This window comes from Octopus bimaculoides, chromosome 21, assembly GCF_046866305.1.
Source record: "Octopus bimaculoides isolate indiv1 chromosome 21, ASM4686630v1, whole genome shotgun sequence".
In the NCBI taxonomy this organism is placed as follows: Eukaryota; Metazoa; Mollusca; class Cephalopoda; order Octopoda; family Octopodidae; genus Octopus; species Octopus bimaculoides.
In genome coordinates, this window is record NC_142948.1 from 30,865,199 (window position 1) to 30,892,318 (window position 27,120).

The 27,120-nt window shown below is 35.9% G+C and overlaps 1 protein-coding gene across 1 annotated transcript in view; it reads left to right on the top strand.

Annotated features, from left to right (window-relative positions):
- The window catches only part of LOC106875309 (guanine nucleotide-binding protein-like 1), a 79,371-nt gene that overhangs the window by 45,704 nt on the left and 6,547 nt on the right, over window positions 1-27,120 (top strand). Inside the window, exons 5-8 of the mRNA XM_014923396.3 lie at window positions 8,098-8,238; window positions 9,443-9,662; window positions 25,826-25,915; window positions 26,935-27,084. Coding sequence (XP_014778882.1) covers window positions 8,098-8,238; window positions 9,443-9,662; window positions 25,826-25,915; window positions 26,935-27,084 — 601 coding nt within the window. The remainder of the gene's footprint in view (window positions 1-8,097; window positions 8,239-9,442; window positions 9,663-25,825; window positions 25,916-26,934; window positions 27,085-27,120) is intronic.

Genomic DNA, 27,120 nt, shown 5'->3' on the forward strand with positions numbered 1-27,120 from the left:
GAAAGTTGTGATGGAAGAGTACAGCAGGGTTCGCCACCATCCCCTGCCGGAGCCTCATGCGGCTTTAGGTGTTTTCACTCAACACTCACAACGCTCGGTCTGGGAATTGAAACCGCGATCCTATGACCGCGAGTCCGCTGCCCTAACCACTGAGCCATTGTGCCTCCACTGTTTCATTCAGTATTGTTATATTAGACATAGCTGTATTAAAGGCCTTCTTTGGTCATGAATGATGCTGGGATTGCACCTAGAGGGTTACCCTCTGAGGCACAAATCCAGACAAGTTTGTTGTCTTTTAATTTTGCAGCTAAGGAATTATAAGGGGTTTATATTTTATAAGATTTAGATCAAGGTTTTAGTTTGTTATTAGTGTAATTTTGTTAGGAATTTAGTAGTTACTAGATTCATTGAGTTAGGTATTAAACTAGTTATTACATTCTGGTGAATTAGTCATGCACACACATACACACACGCATGCACACACACCTCACTTACATTTGTTGTTATGTCACCTGACAAAAGACCTGTGACGAGTGGCGAGACACTGTGAGGCATAAGATTGCAGCTCAGAAAATATGCAGTTTTCTTTAATTTGAAATTTTTTTTTTCCTTTATCTTCTTCTTATAAATATGTCTAAATGAATGTATTTTTGATATTAATATCAACTTTTTTGTCAAGGGAACTTTTAATTTATTACTTTTAACTGGCTAAGAAAATTTATGTGATAATATTAAAAATTCGTTCTGGAGAAATGTATATTTCTTTCAACGAGACATATTTTTATGAGATTGTTCATCATCATCATCATCGTTTAACGTCCGCTTTCCATGCTAGCATGGGTTGGACGATTTGACTGAGGATTGGTGAAACCAGATGGCTACACCAGGCTCCAATCTGATTTGGCAGAGTTTCTACAGCTGGATGCCCTTCCTAACGCCAACCACTCAGAGAGTGTAGTGGGTGCTTTTACGTGTCACCCGCACGAGGGCCAGTCAGGCACTACTGGCAACGGCCACGCTCAAAATGGTGTATTTTATGTGCCACCCGCACAAGAGCCAGTCCAGGGGCACTGACAATGATCTCGCTCGAAAATCCTTACACATATCACGGGCACAAGTGCCAGTTGTTATTTAACCCCAGGCCAGTCTTGAATTAGTAGATTGAAGATCAAAGATGTTCCAGTCTTAATAAACCTTAATTTCTAATTAGACATGTGTATTTAGGATTATAAAATGTATTTGTATCATTCATTGTTGTTCATGTTATTTAGCCTCATATAAGTTTAGCAGAGGTTCTCAACCATTTTATATTTATGGACCCTTTTGGCTGCTATTTTATTGTGGTTGACCACCCCATAGCCATTCGATGTTTAAAATCTAGTTTTGTAGAAACTTTGTTTTTATTTAGGTGTTGTAGTTGTTTGGTATTGGCATTCCATGAAATACCTTTGTATTAGGACACTGTTCTTCATTTCACCTCATAACTGTGTTGTCAGTAACTCTATATTGTCAATACTGTTTCATTCTGGCCTATGTTTGTTTAACCCTTAACCATTCCACATTCTGCTTCTCTCCACTTGTACCAAATTACTCACACACTCACTCACTCATTCAACTTGATTACAGAACTGTCTGTCACTCCATCAAACAGGGAAATTAATTTTAGAAATATTTAAATTCATATTTATATTTAAGACAGAATAAAAACAAACCTCACTAGCAATATCTTCCTTGTCCTGTAATCTCTTTGACACATTTATGTAAATTGAGTTGTGTAACATTTTCTTTCATTTTTTTTTTTTCCCCCTTTCGTCCTTTTTGTTTTTGGATATGTCAAAACATGTACAGACATTTCCTGGTGCCATCCAATGTCAACTGACTAAAATCCTAGAGAAGACCATTTGTTTGAGTTGCTTTATCACAGAATGTTTACTCAAAGTGATGTTAGTTTGTTTATGTATCAGTCGGACTGTTTCTGTGAAATGGTTTGAGTCAGAGTCAGATTTGCAATGGCAAAGTTATTACTGATGCAGGCATGGCTGTGTGGTTAAGAACTTTGCTTTGCAACCATGTGGTTCTGGGTATGATCCCACTGCATGTAGAAAGTAAAAAGAAAAAAAGGACATCATTCAATGTGCCCTGCCTTTCATCATTATCATCATCATCGTTTAATTTCTGTTTTCCAGTTTGATAAGAGTCAAGATTAAAACTTGACTCTTATCAAACTGGAAAAAAGAAATTAAACGATGATGATCGTAATGATGACAGGCAGGGCACATTGAGTAATGTGTACCATGAATATATTATATCTCAAAAGAAGGGGACAAGTTTCAGTTCTAATTTTAACTCCTTTGATCAGGGCTGACCTGGAACTAAGCAACAAGTGCCACACATTTATTTTTACCATGAGAAGGCGACAAGAGGCCAGGAGGAAGGAGGCCCATATCAATGTATTCACAGGGAGACAGTGTGACAGCGTTAACAAACTTAGATTTAGAAACGTAATATATGGGACAAACACACATACACACACACACAAGTAATTGTAATGATATACACGAATTTACACACATTCTATATCTTTATCTTGACTATAAATCATATTGCCAGGAAGGTAATCTATGTAAACGGATACTTCATGTAAGTACATGCTTATCCTTCAGATTTTTTAGGAGATCTGCGAAATCAGATTGGGGGGGGGGGGGGGGTGGAGTGAATTTAACTTCTGTAATTGGTTTCGTGTGAAAATGTCAACTCAAGCAGAATCGAGTCGTATCTAATATTCAGAATGCTTAATAGCAGTAATAATTTCTAGCAAATAATGATTTCCAACATAGGCGCAAGACACACACATTTTGGTGGGAGACTAACAGGCAACTGAACCAACCACTGTTTGTAACTCGCACTTTATTTTGTTGAGCCCAGGAAAATGAAAGGGAAACCCAGCCATTGCAAGATCTGTACGTCATCATTGAATGTCTGTTTTCCATGCTGGCTTGGGTTGGACAGTTTGACAGGAGTCGGTAAGCCAGAAAGCTGCACCAGACTCCTGTTGTCTGGATGAAAGGCAGAGTGAACCCTGATAGCATTTAAACTTAATACCTAAAGACAGACGAAATGCCACTAAGGGTTTTTTGCCTGGCGTAATAATTGTTTAAAATTTCGGCCAGCAATTTTAAGGGGCAGAGGGTAAGTTAATTACATGAACCCTAGTAATTAGCTGGTAATTATTTTATCAACTGTGAAAGGACAGAAAGTAAAGGTGATGTCAGTGGTAATTGAACTCGGTACAGAAAGGACCAGGAGAAATGCTGCTAAACATTTTGTCCAAAGTGCTAACAGTGCTGCCAGCTCTTATAAAAGCACATGTCACTGCCAAAAATGCTACAGTGTGTTAGTACTAGTAGCTACATACTTACATATATTATATCTTTAATAAAATAATATAGTGTTGGCATTTAAAAGTAATTTTTTTTTTTTTGTGTGTGTGTGTGACTATGGGAGATAGAGGGTGGTGGGAAAGGACTGAGTTGGAGAAAGGGGTGAACTGGTGGTGAGTTTGAGTATCTGTTAGGATTGCAATTTCTTCCCAACCCAAATGTCAAATAAAATGGATTGGTTATGCAAACTTTATAGTTTGGTGGTGTTACATAAGAGACACAAGCAATTGGTCTCTCATATGTGTGTATGTAGAAAGAAAGAGAGAGAGAGAGAGGTGGGGGCGAAGAAGGTTAAAGAGGATATTTGATAGAAAATAATCAAGCCTTTTATTTTTTTTTATCCCTTGCAGGCAAAAGTGCTGAGAAACAATAGAATGATGTGGGCATGGGTGGGAGGTGATGGAATTCACACTCATATATACAAATACACACACACACACACACACACACACACACACACACACACACACACACGTATGCTGGTAGTGATGATGCTGATGATGATAACCTTAATTAGTGGTAGTTGTAGTAGTAGCAGCAGCAGCAGTGAAGATAATGATGGTGGTGATGGCAGTGGTGGTATTTGTGGTGGCACTAACACCACTGCTACTACTATTTCCATTACCCCCACCATCACTATACCCACAACCACCACTACTACCTCCTCTACCACTGCCACCACCACCGCCGCCACTACTGCACACACTATTACCACCACCAACACCACTACTACTACTACTTTTATTATCACCACCATTACCACCGGTCTCAGAAAAATAAAGACGTGTTATGAAAATTATATAAGACCTGATAAAATTCTGTTATTTGTCATATTACAGTAAAGGGGACATGAATTGTAGTTGTTGTTTTATTTTTAGCCCTTGGTTAGCCCTGATCAAGCTTACCTATAATCAAATGCATTCCAAGCAAGACCATCTTGTCTCTTTTACATGCTTGTATACACACACACACACACACACACACACTAACTTAATCACAAACACACATACAAGCACATTTTGTGACAACTCTGGAAGGGTTTTAATGGTTTTATAGGTATTTCAAAATTATGATGCTATGATGCTAGGTATTTCCATTATTTTGTTCAACCCCTGTATATATGTATGAATATATATATATAAGTAAGTAAATAGTGGGGTTGTGTTAACGGCACATGGAGAAATAATAGGAAAATGAAAAATAATAATAAGGCAGAATGCTAAACTGGAAGCATATTTTAATAAAGATTTCATTGCATAGCAAATTTTCAAGAAGAGGGAGAATGAAAATGTTTTTTACAAAGAAGTACAAAATGAAGAAAATAATATATAAAAAAATAATATATAAAAAAATAACTATACCAATACATTATATTGTCTTTGAGCTTTTGAAGTTCAATGGTATTTCATGTATATAATGGTTGGAAAAATAAGGATGCATGAGAATTGAGAGTTGTGTTAGGTTTAAAAAAAGGGTTAAAAGTTTGTGTTAAGCAGGAAGTGTGGTGTCAAAACAGGAAGTATGGGTAAACTCGAAATAAAAAGATTTGTCTCCCCTTACACACACTTCCTGTTTTGACACCACACTTCCTGCTTAACACAAACTTTTAGCCCTTTTCTTAAACCTAACACAACTCTCAATTCTCATGCATCCTTATTTTTCCAACCATTATATACATGAATTACCATTGAACTTTAAAAGCTCAAAGACAATATAATGTATTGGTATATTTATTTTTTTATATATTATTTTCTTCATTTTGTACTTCTTTGTAAAAAGACATTTTCATTCTCCCTCTTCTTGAAAATTTGCTATGCAATGAAAGCCGGTTAGAAATCTTTATTAAAATATGCTTCCAGTTTAGCATTCTGCCATATTATTATTTTTCATTTTCCTATATATATATATATATATATATATATATATATATATAAGCTTCCACACAGTTTTGGTCTATCAAATTCACTCATAATGCACTGGTTGGCCTGGAGCTATAATAGAAGACTCTTGCCTAAGGTGCTACACAGTGAGACTGAACCCAAAATGACATGGTTGCAAGGCACACTTCTTAATCACACAGCCATGCTTCTGCCTGTGATAAGGCTACATAAAACATTCAGTCTACTGTTTTTGGTTTTGTCCTTCATCTGTGAGTAAGGGATGAAAGAGAGAGAGAGAGAGAGAATGGTGTTGTCATTGGAGCAAATAAAAATCTATATTGTAAATTCTTTGTTCTATCACATTGGTCTATTGTAGTTATAACGTGTTTCCAACCGGCATCTGTTGTGTAAATATTAACCAATCAGAATGAGTCACTAATAATCCTATTCATCAAATGATTGTCTAACATAAAAAAAAATTTAACAAAACATACTGTGAATGGATGGAAATCTCTCCAGAGAGGATAACTTCCCCATGTCAATTCTCCTCTGTCCCTTCAAACAGTGATCTTTATTTGTTTTCATCAATCTCTATGGTAATATGGGAGCTTTGTCATTACTACCTGGATAAATTAGTCACAATATGAAGAAAGGAAAGGATTTTTTTTTCCTGCAGCACAAAGCTAATAGAGTCAACCATTCATGTTATTAAATGGAAAGGTAGCCAGCAGCCCTTCTGACTTTTAAGGTGCGAGAAAATGGATGCGGTTATGTTCATGGTTTTCCTTAAAAAGTATGAACAGTAAAAAGGGGTGAAGTTTGTTGGAGATTAGCTAGTAAAGCCAGATTGCTACTTGGCTTGCAAAAATGCCATCTTTTGTACTCCTTTGTATGACATAGGAAGAGCATCAAGCTGTAGAAACCAAGCTAAATCAGACTGGAACTTGGTTGAACTCTCTGGTTTGCCATCTCTGATCAACTGTCTAACCCATGTCAGCTTGGAAAATAGATGTTGAAGGATGATAATTATATGTGTGTATGTATGTGTGACAGGCTTCTTTCAGTTTCTGTCCACCAAATCCACTCACAAGGCTTTGGTTGACCTGAGGGTATAGTAGAAGACTTTTGCCCCAGATGTCACACAATGGGACTGAACCCAGAACCATGCCTATATGTTAATGTCTTTGTCATAAGGAAAATTTTAGTCTCTATTTTAGGTTGTTTGGCGGCTTCTGATTTTCTAACAAGAGATTTTGGAAATGTGTTCTTAATAATTTGATAAATAGGTGTGACTATAGATAATGATATGGCTGTGTGGTAAGAAGTTTGCTTCAGTTCTCCTGCAGAGCGCCTTCGACAAGCGTCTTCTACTTTAGCCCTGGTCTGACCAAACCCTTGTGAGTAAACTTCGTAGATGGAAACAGGAAGAATCTTGTTGTATGTATAGGTGTGTGTGTGTGTATTTGTTTGTATGTTACTGAATCCTTGCCTTGGTATTGTGTGATGGTTGTGTCACATGTGGTGTTCTTTGTTTCCAATCTTTCGTGAAAATCTGTCTGGTCATGAGGAAATATTACCTTGCTTGGAAACTGGTGAGGACTGGTGACAGGATGGGCATGTGGCTGTAGAATATCTACCTCACAAAATTCTGTCTAACTTCATGTAAGTATTGAAAAGTGGACTTTAAAAATGATGATGATACTGGTTATATATGTATGCATTATGTATTTATGCATGTAAATGTGTGTGTGTGTGTATACATATATATATATATATATATATATATATATACATACAAAAATAAGAGGAATGACCAGCAAATGTGGACTCCTATATGCTAGAAATAGATGCCGAATCATCTAACCACGAAAAAAAAAAAACAATATGTTCTCAATAAAAAATTTAGCGACACAACAGACTGTAAAAGGGCAAGACAAATGAAAAAATACTAAATTAAAAATGATTAATCTTCGGATTTTTTTAATATGCTAGACCACTGGTTTTAATTGATTAATATCAATTTCTACCCTCATTAATAAATTTATATATATATATCATCATCATCATCATCATCATCGTTTAACGTCCGCTTTCCATGCTAGCATGGGTTGGACGATTTGACTGAGGACTGGTGAAACCAGATGGCAACACCAGGCTCCAATCTAATTTGGCAGAGTTTCTACAGCTGGATGCCCTTCCTAACGCCAACCACTCAGAGAGTGTAGTGGGTGCTTTTACGTGTCACCCGCACGAAAACGGCCACGCTCGAAATGGTGTCTTTTATGTGCCACCCGCACAAGCCAGTCCAGGGGCACTGGCAACGATCTCACTCGAAAATCCTACGGGAGCCAGTCAGGCGGTACTGGCAACGGCCACGCTCAAAATGGTGCATCTCATGTGCCACCCGCACAAGAGCCAGTCCAGGGGCACTGGCAACGATCTTACTTGGCTTGCCGGGTCTTCTCACGCACAGCACATTTCCAAAGGTCTCGGTCAGTAGTCATCGCCTCGGTGAGGCCCAATGTACGAAGGTCTTGCCTCACCACATATATATATATTAATGTACGCATTTCATTCCACATGTATTACACATGCTACTAATAGTTTCACGTAGGTGTGTAATACATGTATAGTGAAACGCATGCATTAATATCAGACTATCATTAGACGGAGTACTCTTCTTGTTGACCTTATATATAGATCAATGTATATATAGATGGATAGATATAGATATGCATGTAGGTATATGTAAATTACCTTTTATTTTCTATTTACAGAAGTACCTTGATAATATCCATTCCCAGTACAGCCCTAAAGAACTCAGTTATTTTGAACTGAATCTCGAGACATGGCGACAACTGTGGAGAGTATTGGAAATGTCGGATATAATACTCCTCATCATAGACATAAGACATCCTGTAAGTATTGTTTGACTTGTTCTTATTTTACCTACTCTAATTCTATAAGCTCACCTACTTTCAGTATACTAAACAACGATAACAACAACAACAATGATAATAATAGTAACAGTAATAATGTTTTTTTTTTAAGGCCAGAAATTTTGGGATAAGAAACAGTCAATTATATTAACCCTGGAAAGATGAGGGGCAAAAGTGACACGGCAAAGATTTGAACTCCAAATGTAAAGAGCTGTAATGAAAGCATTTTTTATCTAATGCTCTAACTATTCTGCCAATGTTGTACCCTACAGTAAAAATAAGCTACCAATTATGTCTCCATTTCTCTCTCTGTCCATCCCTCTGTTGTACCCATAAAAAGGCAATTAGCTGCTGTGGTACTTTCACTATGTCTGAATTTCATGGAAAAACCTAAGATTGTTCATTTAGCTGAATACTAAGTAGCAGTGGACAATGTTTAATTGCCCGTTTATAAATTGTATATCATTATACATATCTTTGTATGTATATTTTATTATTCATTGAATGATAAACGGGGACATTATTTTATCCAGCTTTTCCCTTTCAGTATTGTTTGCCCTATGTAATTAACTATAAAACTGAATTTTATGAAGATTAATAATAATAATAATAATAATAATAATAATAATAATAATAATAAAGCAATTCAATCTACGCAGCACATTAAATTTATTTGACTAACACCCAATAAACTACCACAGCACATATTCTTATGCAACCAAATACCTGCAAAGCCTGATACTATAACATCTATTGTCATAAAGGCATATGACTGAATGGTTAGGGCTCATGATTGCAAGGTTGTGAGTTCAATTCCTGGCAGTGTGTTGTGTCCTTGAGCAAGACACTGTATTTCATGTTGCTCCTGTCCACTCAGCTGATAACTGATTTGACCTGAGAATTGCATTAAGGTACGCATGTCTTTTCAATAAAAGAACCAGTTCTTGTTGCAGTGTGGTGGCTTATATACCTCAATAACCCCTGAGTTCTATGCCTGTCCACTATGTCAATTATACTAATCTTAATGCTTCACTGATACCCTATTGTATTGACCCTACAAGGATAGTCAAAGTTGAATTCAGAACATGAAGGGCCATAACTTAATACCCGAAGGCATTTTGTCCAACCTCCTAGTGACCTTTCTTATACTTTTTAACATTTAGTTTCTCTGTTCCTTCTACAGGCTGTTCACCTTTCGCCAGCATTATACGACCATGTTATCGACGACTTAGGAAAATCTTTAATCCTGATTCTCAACAAGTTTGACCTTGTACCTCCAGCTCTTGTTATAGCCTGGAAACACTATTTTCAAGAGAAATTTCCAAAATTGCATATTGTGTGCTTCTCATCATTTCCAAATAACAAAAATAATTCAAAGTTCCAAACAGCGGATCCTGGTAAAGGTAGAGAACAAAATTTGATTTATTTAATTTCATGAGATTATTTTTGATATTTTTTTTTATTAACCCCTTGCCCCCAAGTCAATCCTGATTGATAAATCTATTTTCAAAGGCCTTCCATCTTTGACCATCTTGACTTTTGTTTTTATTGAGCCATAATATCCAGAACTATGTCATCAAATGTGTCCTTTAATTTTTTTAAAGATGAATGTGACTGTGTGGTTAAGAAGCTTGCTTTCAAACCATGTTGTTTCAGGTTCAGTTCCAATCTTTTTTGTATAGGATTACATTGTTAAATGAATCCTTCCTGTTTTGAAGACAGTGGAGGTGTCATCATAGGGGGATTTGGCTGCTTTTTCTGGCAGGTCAAGAGACCACATAATGTTTCTCATTGTTGTTGATATGATGGTATATAATGATGAGATTAAACCAAGCTATTAGACTGAGCTGCTATACAGGCTTATGTGACATAACAAACCTGTTCTATTACTCATATCATCAAATTGATCCTGAATGCAAACATCCTGTTGATAAGGGGATCCTTTCAGCTTTCTCTCTTTCATACTCCCTTTTCTTTCGTTCTCTCACCATATATCTCTTTCTCTATCTCTATTGTTCTCTTTCTTTCTCTTTCTAGTTCATTCCCTCTGTCTTTCTTTCTGTCCTCCTAGAAGTCCTGCTGTATGTATGTTAGGAACAAATGCGATGTAGTGTGACCGGCAAGTAGTCGGCGCTGTACTGGATGGTGTGTTGTGATTTAAGAGATAAGCTGGGCATCAATAATCAGAGGAGTGGAGTGAATCGGTGAATAGATCAAATTTTTTTTATGTGTGTATGAGAGAGAAGGGACATGTATATTCGCAGACAGACTGAAGAAAAAGAGAAGAAAACTGATTTTGATTGATATTTATTACTATTCTGTCCATGGTCTATTGGCTAGGTTGGTGCTTGTCTCCATTTTCTGCAGTACTAAGTAAGGAAGGATTCATTTGTCATTATTGAATTCACTATTTGAAAGGTAGTTATTTTATTGATCCAGGGAGGATGAAAAGCAGAGTCGACTCCAGTGAGAACTTATATCAAACCTGGGCACAAGGCCAAAAATTGCAAGGAATTGAGACAGATGATTGAATTGACTAGCATTTGATTGATAGTATATTTTATTATTGATTCTTGGAGAATCGATCTGTCTGGGATTTGAGCTCAGCATAGAAAGGGATCTAGATAAAGCCTGCAAATTTTCTCCAATGCTTTACTTGTTGTACAAACTCGCTACCATGTTGTAATAATAGTAGTAATAGTTATAGTAATAATAATAATAATGATTTCAAATTTTTCCACAAGGCCAGCAATTTTGGGAGAGTGGGTAAGTTGATGACAGCAGCCTCAGTACTCAATTAGTGGAGGCATGTGGCCTAGTGGTTAGAGCAGTGGACTCGCAGTTGAGGGATCACAGATTCAAATCTCAGACCAGGCGATGCATGTGTTTATGAGCGAAACACCTAAGCTCCATGCGGCTCCAGCAGAGGGTAATGGCAAACTTGTGCTGACACTTTTGCCACAACTTTGTCTCACTCTTTCCTCTTGCATCTAGCAGCTCACCTGCGACGGACCGGTGTCCCATTCAGGTGGGGAACCTGTTCGCCAATGAAACTGGGAAGCCGGCCCTTATGAACCAGGCATGGTTCGAGAAGGAACAGACAACAACAGCCTCAGTACTTGACTGGTAATCATTTTATCAGCTCCGAAAGGAGGAAAGACACAGTTAACCTCAGCAGAATTTGAACTTCGAGCATGAAGACAGATGAAATGCTGCCATGATGGTAATAATAATTATAATCATGATGATGATAATAATAATAATAATAATAATAAATGCCCGGATGCAGTACCAGGCAGTGGCTCTCATGGATTTGGTAGATGGAAACTGAAAGAAACCTGTCATATATATATATATATATATATATATATATATATATGTGTGTGTGTGTGTGTGTGTGTTTTTATATTATTAATAAATTAATAAACTCATTAATAATATATTCAGAAAATCAATATTTAATATTTTGAATATTTATATTCCGTATATTTATGTTTCAAACTTTTAAATTTATTATGCTACCATGTTATGTTGGATGTATGTCTTTCAAAGTTCAAAATATTAAATATTGATTTCCTGAATATATTATTGATGAGTTTATTAATTTATTAATAATATAAAAACACATATATACACATTTATTTGCTCAAGATAATTGAGCACTCAACATAAGTTCAGTTATATATTCTTTTAGAATATTACTTATAAAAGTTTTATATATATATATATATATATATATATATATATATATATATATATATATATATATATATATATATATATATATATAATTATGTGGAGAATGGAGAAACAAACACAAGAAGAAGCAAGTCAACTGGGCTAGTTAGCCATTGATTTAATTATGTGGAGATAATATAATGAGTCATTTTCGAACGTTTCGATGTGCCAATTGGTTTGGCATGATCAAAAGGAATGCTTCTGATCATAGGTAACCTCAATCAGGACTGACCTGGGGCTAAACAACAGCAACAGCAACAAAAATAGCGCCATCTCACCATTTTATGTTCCTTGTTTATTTTCTTGTTTTGTTTTCAACATCACCAATCACATTATTATTATTATTATTATTATTATTATTATTATTGTTATTATTAACTGATTAATAAGTACTAATGTACTTATCTAAGGGTTTAATTCTCCTTTGAAATGATTAACAATATAAATGATAATAATAAAAAAAACTCTTGGCTGTGTGTTTATCCTTTATACAAACAAGCGAGGCAGTCCTGTAAATAAAGAGCAAAAACCATCCAAACACCATGCCTGATTGAACAACATTTTACTGATGTTGTAATCTGTCCAGTGTATGAAGAAGTGAGCACATAAAAATAACAGAACATAAAACTCCTTTACTAATTAAACAATGGCAATTTATTTTCCTTGCCTGTTTTTATAGAAACACTAGAAATGTGAGCTGGAAAAAAATAGTAAATATAGAAATAGTTCTGAGTTTATTATTACTGTTTCTTCTTTTTTTTTTTTTTTCTTTTGTTTTTTTTGATGGTTTTGGTTTGGAGGAAGTGGATTTGCTTTCGTGGCCCTTCACAGCCCCTCTGTGATCAATGAGCTTGCCGTGGTTAGTGTTTATTTTGAACAGCTGCTGCAGGTTGATAGCATTGGGGAAAATATGGATAGAGAGGGAATTCCAGGGGGGTTGTTGTCCTCAGGAAGAAGGACTGGGGGAGTGGACACAATATAAATAAATGATGAAAAGAAGGGAGAGAGACACAGGAGTTGGAAGGATCTAAATCAGTGGTTCTCAAGTGAGGTGCATAAAAGGTTTTGTTGTTAAAATTCATCTGCAATAAATTGGTTACACATCTACAATCCACAAAATATTTTAACAATTTTTTCATACAGCCCCTAATAATATTTGATTACAAAAATATAATATGATTTTTTAAACATCAAATGGCTAGGAGTGTCCATCTGAGTAAAATAAGAGTCAAAGGGGTCCACAGGTATAAAATGTGATTTGAGTGAGATTTGGTTGATATTTCTAGCAATGGTAGTGTTTGTTATTGTTTCGGTCCCAAATCAGCCCTGATCAAACAGATCTATGATCAAAGATTTTCCAGCTGTGATCATCCCATCTTTTTTGTCCATCTTGGACTACATTGTCCAATGTGTTCTTCTTTCACTTTTTAAGACGGTAGCATATGGATTAACGAGATAATTAGCTACTATTTTCAGCAAGTGTTGCAACCTTGTGGAGGCCTTCATTGTTTGCCTATTATAGGCATGTTGTTTAATGAATAAACTGATTTAATGTTATGTACTTGTTGCTAAGAAGAAAAACTGCGTAGGTAGACATAGGCAACATTGAAAACACGATGAAGAAATTATAAACAATAAGCTGTCATTGCTGTTAATGTTGTTGATCATCATCATCATTATTATTATCATCACTGCCTTTCATCATAATCATCATCATCACCAGCACCATCATTTTCTCCACTGCTACCACCCTGTTCTTCATTAACATCACCACCACCATCATCATTATCCTCACCAACAACTCGTTCCACCATTACTATCAACACCACCACCACCACCACCATCACTACAACCACCTACACCACCCTCATCATCATCATCAGTGTTGGCATTATCATCATTATCATCACCACCATCATCATTATCAACATCATTATTGATATCATCATCACTATTATCACTATGACCACCACCACCATCACCATCACCACTAGAACCCCCACCACCACCACCACCACCATCATTATCACCATCGTTAACACTGCCACCACCATCTTCTTCATTATTATCTACATCATCCTCATTAATATTATAAATATTTACAAAGGAAGCCGGTTTTTTTTTTGTTTTGTTTTGTATTATCTAACAATTGCTGTTCAGTTGAATAGTCACTAGCATCAATCTTAACGAGCCAAATCAGAACGACTCACGAAATGGGAGGACAGTCAGACCGATAGACAGACCGACGGATGGACGGATGGACGGACAGGTGGGCAGATGGACTGAGAGTAGAGAGAGAGAGAGAGGGTGTAGAGAGGAGCAAATTGTTGAATATTTATCAACCGGAAGTGAGAAAACAGGCTTTCTGTTTGATCTGATCCCAGATATCGAAAAACAAATGAATCATCAAATATTATACTTTTTTTTTTATAGAAGAAGGGGCCACTACTTCAATATGTTTGATTTCATGTCATACAGGAGATAGATGAAAAGCTAAAATTGCAGGTTCACTTCATATGGAAAGTGTATTAAAAATGTTGTTTTAAAGTTAAAAATTTACAAATAATATAGAAAGCTATTTTTACTTTTTTATTCTTGACTTGTTTCAATTATCGGACTGTGGCTATGGTGGAGCACTGACTTGACGGGTGCTATAGGGGAAGACACTTGCCCAAGGTACCATGCGGTGGGACTGAACCTGAAGCCACATGGTTGAAAAGCAAGCTTCTTAACCACACAGCCATACCTGTGCCCATAGCATATCAACATTTTTTCGGCCATCTTGGAAACTGCTGAACCACTCATACACTTGTGTGCAGCTCATGCACTCCTCTCCATACATTTTTTGCAACTTTGCATAAGCTTCTGAGCAGGTATTAGCACGACAACTTTCTCTGTCATGGTCAATGCAACGATCACATGCTACACACGTTCCTTCCAAGCAGTGCTGTAAACAGTGGAAGTGAGCTACAATGTTAAAACTTAGTGTGCATGAACAGCATAGTTTACGGTCAATCTTTGTCAAGCGGATTCACTCTTCATGCTTTAGCTTTGTTACTATGGCAACAGTCCGGATACTTATTGATCAGACCTCGTACAATAGGCTTGGGCTAATCAAAGCCCTCTGAGTGAATTTGGTTCATGGAAATTGTGTGTCTCTTTGTATCTGTGTTTGTCCCCCCACCACTGCTTGACACTGGTATGGTGTGTTTATGCCCCTGTAACTTAGTGAATTGGCAAAGGAGAGTGATAAAATAAGTACCAGACTTGAATAAAAAAAAAAAATAAGCACTGAGCTTGATTCATTCAACTAAAAATTTTTCAAAAGCAGTGCTCCAGCATGACTGCAGTCTAATTACTGAAACATGTAAAAGATAAAAGATGTGTATGTATATATATATATGTGTGTGTGTGTGCATGTGTGTCTTTTAGAGTGATTTTTACTTAAGAAGTTTTGTGTTTCTCTTTATTTCTGTTTCTCAGTGGACCGTCATTCATCCACCCCCACCCCCCTCCACACTCAATACTGATCTGATGAGACCACAAAACATGCAAGTAACATAATAATATATACAATTGCTAAGTCCTCCCATTCACTTATTTCACTAGAGGGGTCATAATTGAAATTCTAGCTATACATACACATACGTGTTTGTGTGTCCATGTCTATTTGTTATAGCATACACACACAAGCATGTGTGTACACGGCTGTTTACATGCTTGTGCATGTATGTGTACATGTCGTTTTTTAAATTTTTTTTTTTTCAAAATTGATTTACTGAATTGTGACCATGCTGGAGCACAGCTTTGAAGGGTTTAGTTGAACTAATTTCATACCACACAGCCAAGCCAACTCAAGCTTCTAATTCTGCCAAGTATTTTTGCCTTTTTCGACTTTATCCCTTATGCTTGTAAATCAGTTCAGTAGTCTCTGTTCATTCAATTCTCAGAAAAAGGTTCTTTAATCATAGTTAATCCATAAGGTATTTCAGTAAGTGTTACGCCTTAGGTGGCCTCAGAAGCAGTGCTAGATTAACAATTAAACAAAATAAGCACGTACTTAGGACATTAAGGGAAGTGGGGGGGGGGGGGGCACCATAGAAATGGTAAATGGTTTTATTGCACAAAAGAAATCCCTGAAAAGATTCTAAAATAATATTCAAAGTGGTTTATATGACCTGAAATATAATTTTGAAGTGTTTATGGTGTTGTAAGGGTCTGATCGAATAAACTTTTCAGATAATAAATAAAGTGAAAAGATACAAAAATAAACAATATTTTCCATCTTTCTATTAGTTTTGCTTCATTTTGAAATCTGCCCCAACAAATTCCATTGACCCCCTGCTTGGGAAAGGGAATGTTAAAATGATGATGATGATTGATATCATCATCATTACTATTTAACATATAAAATCATCATCATCATCATCATCATCATCGTTTAATGTCCACCTTCCATGCTGGCATGGGTGGGACAGTTTCACAAGAGTCGGCCAGGCAGAAGCCTACACCAGACATCTGTGGCTGTTTTGGCAGGAATTTTACTGCTGGATGCCCTGCTTAACACCAACCACTCAGCAGAGTGAACTTAGTGCTTTTTATGTGGCACGTAAAATACACCATTTTGAGCATGGCCGTTGCCAGTACCTCCTGACTGGCCTTCGTGCTGGTGGCACGTAAAAGCACCCACTACACTCTTGGAGTGGTTGGCGTTAGGAAGAGCATCCAGCTGTAGAAACTCTGCCAAATCAGGTTGGAGCCTGGTGTAGCCATCTGGTTTCACCAGTCCTCAGTCAAATCGTTCAACCCATGCTAGCATGGAAAGCGGACGTTAAACAGTGATGATGATGAAGTACAGGCGTTGTCAGTTTTGGCAAGGTTTTTACAGCTCGATGCCCTTCCAAACACCAACCACTTTACAGTGTGGACTGGGTACTTTTAAGTGGCACCTGTACTGACAGGGCCACCAAGTACTTACAAGACAATATATGTAAATATATAATTTGTAAGTTTTGTGAGCTTTCTGTTAGACATTCTGTGCAGATTTTTTACTGTTAGTGTTCAATGAACTTTACCATAAGGAAGAGGTCAGCAAGACCTAGAGTTACAGTGACACTATATCAAAGACAATTACACCAAACGTAACAGTAACAATAGCTTAAAAAATGAGGATTAATTATTACTAGTAGACTTTCTACCAGAAAGGTCTCGAGTGGGTGTAGTACGTACATTAGTAGTAATAGCATAGAATAAACTGCTTGATTAGTTTGATTAGTTGCTATGGAGATAAAAATGAATAATTAGTTGACTGATTAATATTTGCTGTGATGGTCTTTTTTCTTTTCTTTTTCTATTTTGTCTTTTTTTTTTTTTTGCACTTTGCTTGAGAGCTGAGATATTCATTTACTGTAAGAATAGAATGTTTGTGTTCACTTCAGCTGTGGTTGCTTTCTGCTATTTAAAAGTAGAGGACAGTTTAAAACACACATAAGCGTTTACATATGTATATATGCATGTATGTATATGCTTCTGCGCATATATCAATACACATACATACACAAATGGAGATATGTGTGTCTGTGTGTGTGCATGTGTGGTAAGTAGCTTGTTTACCAACCACATGGTTCCGGGTTCAGTCCCACTGAATGGTACTTTGGGCAAGTGTCTTCTACTATAGCCCTGGACCAACCAAAGCCTTGTGAGTGGATTTGGTAGATGGAAACTGAAAAGAAGCCTCTTGTATGTATGTATGTATGTATGTATGTATGTATGTATATATATATGTATATGTATATATATATATATATATATATATATATATATATATATATATGTATATGTGTGTCTGTGTTTGTCCCCCCACCATCACTTGACATCCGATGTTGGTGTGTTTACGTCCCCTTAACTTTGCGGTTCAGCAAAAGAGACCGATAGAATAAGTACTAGGCTTACAAAGAATAAGTCCTGGGGTCGATTTGTTCAACTGAAGGCGGTGCTCCAGCATGGCTGAAGTCAAATGACTGAAACAAATAAAAGAAGATATATATGTCTGTGTGTGTGAGTATGTGTGTGTATACCTGTCTGTGTGTCTGTATGTATATGTGTGTGTGTGTGTGTGTGTGTGTGTGTGCACGCACATACATAAAGAAGTATACACACACGCACACAATCCCATGCTCACACATACATTTGTGTGTATGTGTCTGTGTGGTTAAGGCTAGATCATATAAAGAAAATAAAAGCCCATATAATTTATATATCATTGAAGTGCTAAATTTTGAATTTGTATCCAAAAATAATTTTGCCTTGTAAACATAGGATATGTACACTCAGTAAATTGGTTTTTGTTCAGAAGAGCATCTAGCTGTAAAAAACATGTCAATGCAGACACTGTAGCATGATGAATTCTTCTGACCTGTCAGATCCTATAAAACTATCCAATCTATTATGCCAGTATGGAAGACAACATGGAAGACATGGAATGACTATGATGGATTTCAGTTAGAATTGTTTAACTTATTTACTAAGCTCATTGAATCAGCATTTGTGTGTGGTTGAGTAATCCACATACATGTGTACTCTTAGCATAATTCTCAGAACCACTGTGATAATATGGGTCAAGGATGATGCTTTGAACTACAGTTACAGTCTATTTGATGGGCTTCTGCACAGTTTCCACCAGCCTATTTCCATTTACAAGGCCTGTGTTGACCCTAGTTTTAGAAACTGACTCTTTCCCATGATGCCATGCAGTAGGGTTGAACCTAAAACCTCACGATTGTGAAGCAGTTGTCTTAACTATTTGGCCATACTTCCCCTATTCTTCTGCATGTGACTGTTTGTTTATATGTGTATGTATGTGTGTGTGTGTGTGCATGTGTGAGGTCAGAAATCTACTAATCCATGCTGGTTTATATTGGATGGAACATTTTGAGGCATTATCTTGTGACTGGATGCTTCTCTTGAATCCAACCATTTTAGACACCTCTTACAACAAACAGGGATACTGCGTATCTATTCTAAAAACCAGGTTACACATGGTCATATATATATATATATATACATTTCTATCCGATATAATGTTTATATTTATTTTTACTACCTGGCCAGTATGTTTGCTTTTACATTGCTAATGCATATGGTGGAAGTACAAATTAATAATGGACCAAATGTCTTATATATTACATTAACTATGCAGTAAGTACAGGTAAGAATGTATTACCTGTCCACTAACAATTAGATATTCTGTTAGTTTTATTCTTGGTTGGTGGGGGTGACGCGACAGAAAAAGCAACAAAAACAAAACAGAAGACAAGAGAACAAATATTTTCAACATAATAACCCACTCCTTTCTGATGCATTTATATTGTAAGGTAATGCATAAGTGATTAGCTGACTGGTTTGCAGCAATCAGCATTGGACAGGTTTGTTGTGTTGGGAAATAATGGACTTGTTTGGATGGATGGGGCACAGGAGTGGTCCAGTAGAGATTTATTGGTGTTGGTCAGAGTGAAAGTACAGTTTCTTTCTCTCCTCCCCTTCTGGCTATGTTTTATCACCATGGCACTTTAACCCTTTAGCATTTAAACCAGCCATATCTGGCCAAAAGTATTCTGCCTATTCTATGTTCAAACTGACCAGATCTAGTCTTTCACACCAACTCTACAATAACATTTTAAAGATTAACAGCTACCTCATCAAAATCTCATAGCTACAAGATAATGCATGATTAGTTCAAAACAATGTGGATAAAATAGCATTAATTATGGCAGAATAATGTGAACACTAAAGGGTTAAAGCAGTGAAAGTATGCCTATAACTGCATTATTTAATTAATTGTGCTATGAGGGAGCAGAAATGTGACTGATGGTGAACCAATGCCTAAACCTTACGTCCTAACCATGTGGTCTTGAGTTCAGGATCCTCCTGTCCAATGTATCTTTGGCTATATGTACTTCACTATGTCTTTCCATTTTTGAGATTGTAGGCTGTGATTTGAAGGAGATTTAGCTGCTTTTTCTACAATGTTGAGTAACCATGTAGAGGCTGTCTCATGGTGAAAAAGAAAGGTTATTTTATCTATAGCAATATACTTGTAAGTGTCTTCTATTGTATAGCTCTGGGCCGACCAAAGCCTTGTGAGTGGATTTGGTAGGTGGAACATGAAGGAAGCTTATTGTGTGTGTGTGTTTGTGTGTACCCTTGTGTAGACAATGCGATGGCTGTAAATGAGCATTATTGTCATACAAACAAGGCCTAGTGCCACATAAAATGCACTTGTGTCTATGCCACATAAGATGCACTCATGCTGGTACCACGTATTTTATTTTTATGCTTGGTATATATTCTATTGATCTCTTTTGCTGAACTGCCACATTACAGGACATAAACACATCAACACCAATTGTCAAGTAGTGGTGGGGGTGCAAACACAGATACAAAGACACACGATGGGCTTCTTTCAGTTTCCATCTACCAAATCTACTCACAAGGCTTTGGTCGGCCTGGAGCTATAGTAGAAGACACTTGCCCAAGGTGTCACGCAGTAGGACTGAACCCAGAACCATATGGTTGGGAAGCAAGCTTCTTACCACACAACCATGTTTGTATCAGCAATTAAAAAAATTTTAAATACGGATAATAACTTTGATGATTGATACCTACAAATATTGAATATACCTATAAAATTTACTAAATGATTACTCCACTTGTCACCACCTGTTTCTAATTATTATTTATATTATATTCATTATTCCAGAATAATGAATATCCCATGAAAAGCACTTCATTAACTTTTATATGAACAAAAGACTCACTCTTATTCCGTGGGGTGGGGTAGGGTACACTAGGACAGCATAAGGTTCGTTATTATTTATTCTCTATGCATAAACTGTTTTATAGCTTGTGACATAAATATTTGAAGAAATCGGCAGCAGTATTTGTGGTGGTTGTAATATTGGTGGTGCTGGTGGTAGTAGTGGTTGTAGTTGTTTAGTCCCAAGTTGGTCGTCTTTGAGTAAACTTACACTCAAAGAGCGTTTGGTGATCGTTCTGGGGAATTCACTTCTTTCAGACAGTATATGCAGGATACATTATCTAATGCGGAGGTCGCCAGACTTTTTTGACCATCGACCCCTTTTGTGTCTTCTTCTGCATCGACCCCTTTTAGCCACTTCTCCTGCATCGACCACCCTCCTCATTTAGAATATCTTAATACCCTACCCTACCATATCATATCTTAAATGTGTACCAGGTACTGATGCTGGCAATCAAAATGTTAGCTAAAATATACATGTACAACAAATTAAGAAATTCCGTTGAAGATGACCCACTTTTTACATTTAAAACTCGGTGTATGAGTATACAGTATTAAACTTGGAGTTTTTATGAAATTGTTTTCATGGTTAGAAAATGTGAAAAACACATCATATTGCTGGAATATCTTTTATTGAAATTGGCAACATCAATATGAGGGATGAGCATAGCGCTGACTAAGTATTTGAAGCAGTTCATATGGGTGAGCTGGTGGCACGTAAAAGCATCCATTACACTCTCAGAGTAGTTGGCATTAGGAAGGGCATCCAGCCATAGAAAACCATGTCAAATCAGACTGGAATCTGGTGCAGTTGTCCAACGTGCCAGCTCAGTTAAACTGTCTAACTAATGCCAGCATGGACAAAGGACATTAAATGATGATGATGATATATATATATATATTTATATATATATATATTTATATATATATATGGTGGTTGTCTACTCATTATGCAGAGTCTGACCACCTCTTGAACTTAGACTTTAGATTTATCATGGCATTTGATATGTCTTTTTTAACCAGACAGTGTTTTAAGAAGACACCTGCATAAATTGTATAGCTGCTTTGGACCACCAATAACTGCAGTTAAGTTCTTTTTCCTATCCAAGTAGGAAAAAGAGAATGTTAAAAATGATGCTAAATGATGATAATGACGATGATAGTTGTGTGTGTGTGTGTATACATATGATATATGTATGTATGCTTGTATTTAACATTCTCAGAGGTGACTTTTTTGCCAAAGGGAAATTATTGAAGGAAGTTTGTGGAAGAGAAAACATAACATGATATCTAAATGATAAAAATTTATCAGAAAGGCAAGTGAAGCATGATGTAAGATGAACAGACAGGAAATGATACAGAAAATGTCAAAATGGATGAATTCCCACTTTGTCCCTGATTGTTAATTAGGAAGCAATGAATTTGCGAATAATTAAGGATTTTTCTTTTGTTTTACATCTTTATTTTCTTGCTACAAGGAAATAAAAGCTATGAAAGGCACTTCCATATGTTTATTCATGCTATTAAAAAAAGCAGACATATTTCCCTTAAGTCTTACCTTACTGTCTTTGAAAGTAAGGGCACTTTAGACCAGTTGTTCTCAAACTTTTTAATAGCCAGGACAGAGCCAAAACCTGGATTTCTTTTAGTGGGCTGCACCAAAAAAAAAAAAAAATATATAAAACACAAGTCAATTAAAGAAACATTTAAGACTACCAGGGGCCACTGGAATGGTGCTTGAGGGCTGCATGCATTCCCAGAATCTGTGGCTGTGAACTGCTGTTTTAGATAATACGCTCATAAGTTAACTAATGCTGGAATATGTATAAATATATGTATATATATATATATATCAATAATAATAATATCACAACAAAAGAATGAATGAGACCTTGATATTATGTAAATAGAGGAATTTATATATAAATATAATATGTTAGTTAGTTGGTTGTCATAATAAAACTCATAGTTTCGAGTTGGGGTTAGTAACGGATGAGATGCCGGAGCAGACTTCATCCCCGGCATCCAAAACTCTGAGTTTTATTATGACAACCAACTAATTGTCACATATTATATATATATATATATATATATGTATATATATATATATATATATATATATATATATATGGAGAGGGAGAGAATTGTCTTTGGTTTTACTTAAGACCAGAGATAACTAAAAAAAGATGAAATACCCTAAATTTTCTTGTTGTAGAATGAAGTAATATTTTTGGAAAACTTGTAGTAGTAGCAGTGGGAAGACTTGTAGTTGTAACATTCTTGCCTTTCCCAAAGTTATTAGCAAGACATGTGGAATAGTTTGAGCTGGAAATTGAAACTGGCTTTCAAGAGTTTGGTTGTCAAGTTGATTGAGTGTTGCTGCTTTTGTTGTGTGTGTGTGCGTGCGTGCTTGTGTGTGCGTGCGTGCTTGTGTGTGTGTGTGTGTGTATCATCATTTTACTTCTGTTTTCCATGCTGGCTTGGGTTGGACAGTTTGACAGGAGCTTGGAGGAATTAATCATCCAGTGTTTTGGCCATTTTTTTTTCAATATTATATAATGTTTCTGTTGCTTAGCCTCTGGTCAAACGTCATATTAGTTCAATAATCAAGAAATTATTCCAGCCCTAACTCACTGTATATCCCCCACTATCTACAAACTTAGTTTCTCATGTGTGTCCTACCATTTTTTTCTTTTTTTTTTTCTTGCTGTTTACAAAGACAATTAGGATGTGATTTGGATAAATTTGGCTGCTTTATTACTTATAGAAGTAAACAATACTGCTCTTTGTACTCTCAGAACTAATTTATCGGATCAGGTTTTTTTTAGGTTAATTATAGCGAAGGCTCAAAAGTGCAGAGATGGGTTGCAACATATCATCTCTTTAAAACACAAGTAACCTCCCTCCCCCCGCCTCACTGTTGTTACCGCTCTTGCTACTTCTCATCTCATCATATACAGAATTCCCCCGATCCCTCCCCACCTTTTTCCTACCGACAGTGACATTGATTATCTTCCTCCCCACCCAGGTATTCTTCATATACAATTCTATTTGTGGTGTGTACCTGAAATGAATAAATGCTTCACAGTTATGGTTTGTTTGAAAAGTATTCAATCGGAAACTGTTTTTATCTGCCAACGTTTAATAAACAATTTCATCAATATCTATATACAATTGAACTAATGAAAAAAATCTATGCAACAGTTTGGATGTAAAACAAAACATAAACTCATGAAATATATATATATATATATATATATATATATATATATATATATATATATAAAGTGTGTGTATAGGTGTCATGAAATAGTATATGTATTTGTATACAATATACAGAATATATGTGTGTGTGTATATGTATGAATGAATGTATTATATATATATGCTTGTGCTTATATATCTATATTTATTTATGCATGTATGTGTGTCTGTATATATATATGAATATATATAGGTGTTTATATGAATGTATGTATATGTATGTATGTGTATGTATATGTATGTATGAATATGTATGTATGTATATATATATGTATATATATATACATATATATATATATATGTATATATATGTGTGTGTATGTGTATATGTATTTATATATGCGTGTATGTGTATATATATTTAATTATGTGTTTATGTATATATATATATATATATATATATATATACATATATATATATATATATATATGTGTGTGTGTGTGTGTGTGTATGTGTATATATATTTATATATGTGTGTGTGTGTGTGTGTGTGTATGTGTATATATATTTATATATGTGTGTATGTATGTATATATTTATATGTATATATATTTATGTATGTATATGTAAGCATTGTATGCATCTATGCATGCATATATCAACCATCATTTATGCTTGTTTACCTGTTCCAGCCAATCAGCTGCAGCCATGCAGGGATGTTCCCATTACTGTCACTTTTAATTTGTTATCACAGCCATTCTGTGGGTGATTTTTGGTAAATGGAGGAATTGGATATTCACTTTCTTTATTTGTGTTCTTTTCTGTAATGTAGGTTTATTTGGGCCCTCTGATAAAATGATATCTAGGTATTTTTTTGAATACACTTATCTCCATCCCTTGTATATTTCTTTTGTGTTTTTCAGGGTAGGTATCAAAAAGTAGTGGGACTTTGAGCCATGAGCTGTTACAGTATTGGGTCCTTCTTCTAGATAAAGAGGATTGGGGCTTTGGTACTATGCAATGGAATCTTGTTTGATGATTGGTATAGTTTTCAGTCCCTAATTTTGGCACAGAATTTTCAAGATCTTATCTCTCTACCTGCCTACGTGCGAATTTGTGTGTTTTTGAGTGTATGTATAAATCTTTGTGTTAATGTATTTGTGTGTGTGTGTGTGTGTGTGTAAATATGTCAACAATCCCTTCTAAGAATATAGTTTTTTGTTTCTGTTTTATCATTGTCCTGTCACAGTGTAAAGATGGCTTGTTTGTCTACTTCAGTTTTCTGGAGTACTTAGCTCATTCTAAGTTTCTAATATTTCAGAGATTTTTACTTCCGTTATTATCAATAGATACAGGAAGGCCAAAGAGTTGGGGGTTACAGTGTCCATTCATGCAGGTGAACAATAAGGGCAATGTTTTCTGAGTAAATTCACTATTGTCTTGCACTGAGGTTTATTCTCTTTCATTTCTTTGTTGGTTTATCCTGTCTAAGAAAGTTCAGATCAAATTAGTAGTGACCCTTATTCTATTTATTTTCGTTTTAATTACTAGTCAGTCACTAATTCTCTGTGTTCTTGATGTTGGAGAGTGGCTGACTAATTTTATTTGACAGTATCAGTTTTGCCAATATATATATTTTTTTGCTGAACTGTTAAGTTATGGGGATGTAAACACACCAATATCATAGGTCTGCTCAGGTTAACAACAAGAACAATAATATCTAGAGTTTACCAAGTTTTGATACCATTTCATTTCTTTTGATATAGAATTATTTGAAGCAATCGACCTTTTTCTTTTCTATTTTATAGTGCTTCATAAACGGAAGAAAAGGGGAAAATTCAGTGCTATTGGTCCCTTAGCCCTGTGGCATGCTTGTCAGAGTATAGTAAAAGATGATGGTAAGTATTATATTTTAATCTATATTGTTTGCTATTAATGCATTTTGTCTGAGCCAAACAAACAGTCTGAGCTCAGACTGTTTGGCCATGTTGTTTGATTTTCAGAGTTAGGCCTTGCTTATTGTGTTCTCTGAAGATCTGGCTGGGCAGACACCTCGTGTAGGTCAACCACAAGCTGCATGGCCACAGTGGCTGAGAACGTATCTTACAGAGATGGGACTCTGCTCAACAAGTTACCTGGGAGGACCTGGGAATAAACCAACAAATGGTGAATGACCCACATGTTGCAACGGTGCATTCCCCCCATACCTGTCCTGTCCTTACCTGAATACATTTTTGTCTCTGCTTCTAATATTTTATTTCCTTATTGTTCTTTCTCATCTCATGCTTACAAACTGGAAGCATTATTGGGATCTGTGTTTAAGGTTGGTTTCTGTAGCACTGATGCAGACATAGCTGTGTTCTTATGAAGTTTGCTTTGCAGTCACATGACTCAAGGTTTTATTTCTCTCTATAGCATCTTGTGTAAAATAAAAAGAGACAAAAAAACTATAAAAATGTGGATAGTAGATTAGTATTGTGTTCTCTGAAGCAATTGACTTTTTCCTTTTCTATTTTATAGTGTTTCATGAAGGAAAGAAAAAGGGGGAAATTCAGAGCTATTGTCCTTTGGATTCATTATGAGTCCATCAGAATGAATTTTATTTTTCCTAACTGTTCTGATATCTTCTCTCTGGATTGTTGGATAAATTAGATACATAGATACTGCACAGCAGAACTGAACTCAAAACCATGTGGTTACAAAGTGAGCTTCTTAACCGCAGAGTTATGCCTGTGCCTATGACCAGTAAAATATGATTGTTTAAGAGATCATGCTTATAAAATGTACATGAACTGTTCACACTTGCCCTTTGATACTTCACCCTCTGTCCTTTAAACAGTTATCTGTTACCCCATTGTCAATGCCAGAAGAAACTTGTTTCTAAACTAAATATTTATTTTATTGTCTTTTATTGAAGTTGACCTCTCGTCTTGGAAGAAGAAGATTGAAGCTAACACTGGCGCAGATGAATCAGATCTTGTCTCCACCGTCCACAATGATGTACTTGACACCTGTTTCCAGAAACACGTACGCTACAAAGACGGTGTCGTTACTCTAGGATGTATTGGTAATGTATTATTCAGTCATTGAAATAAAACTTCAT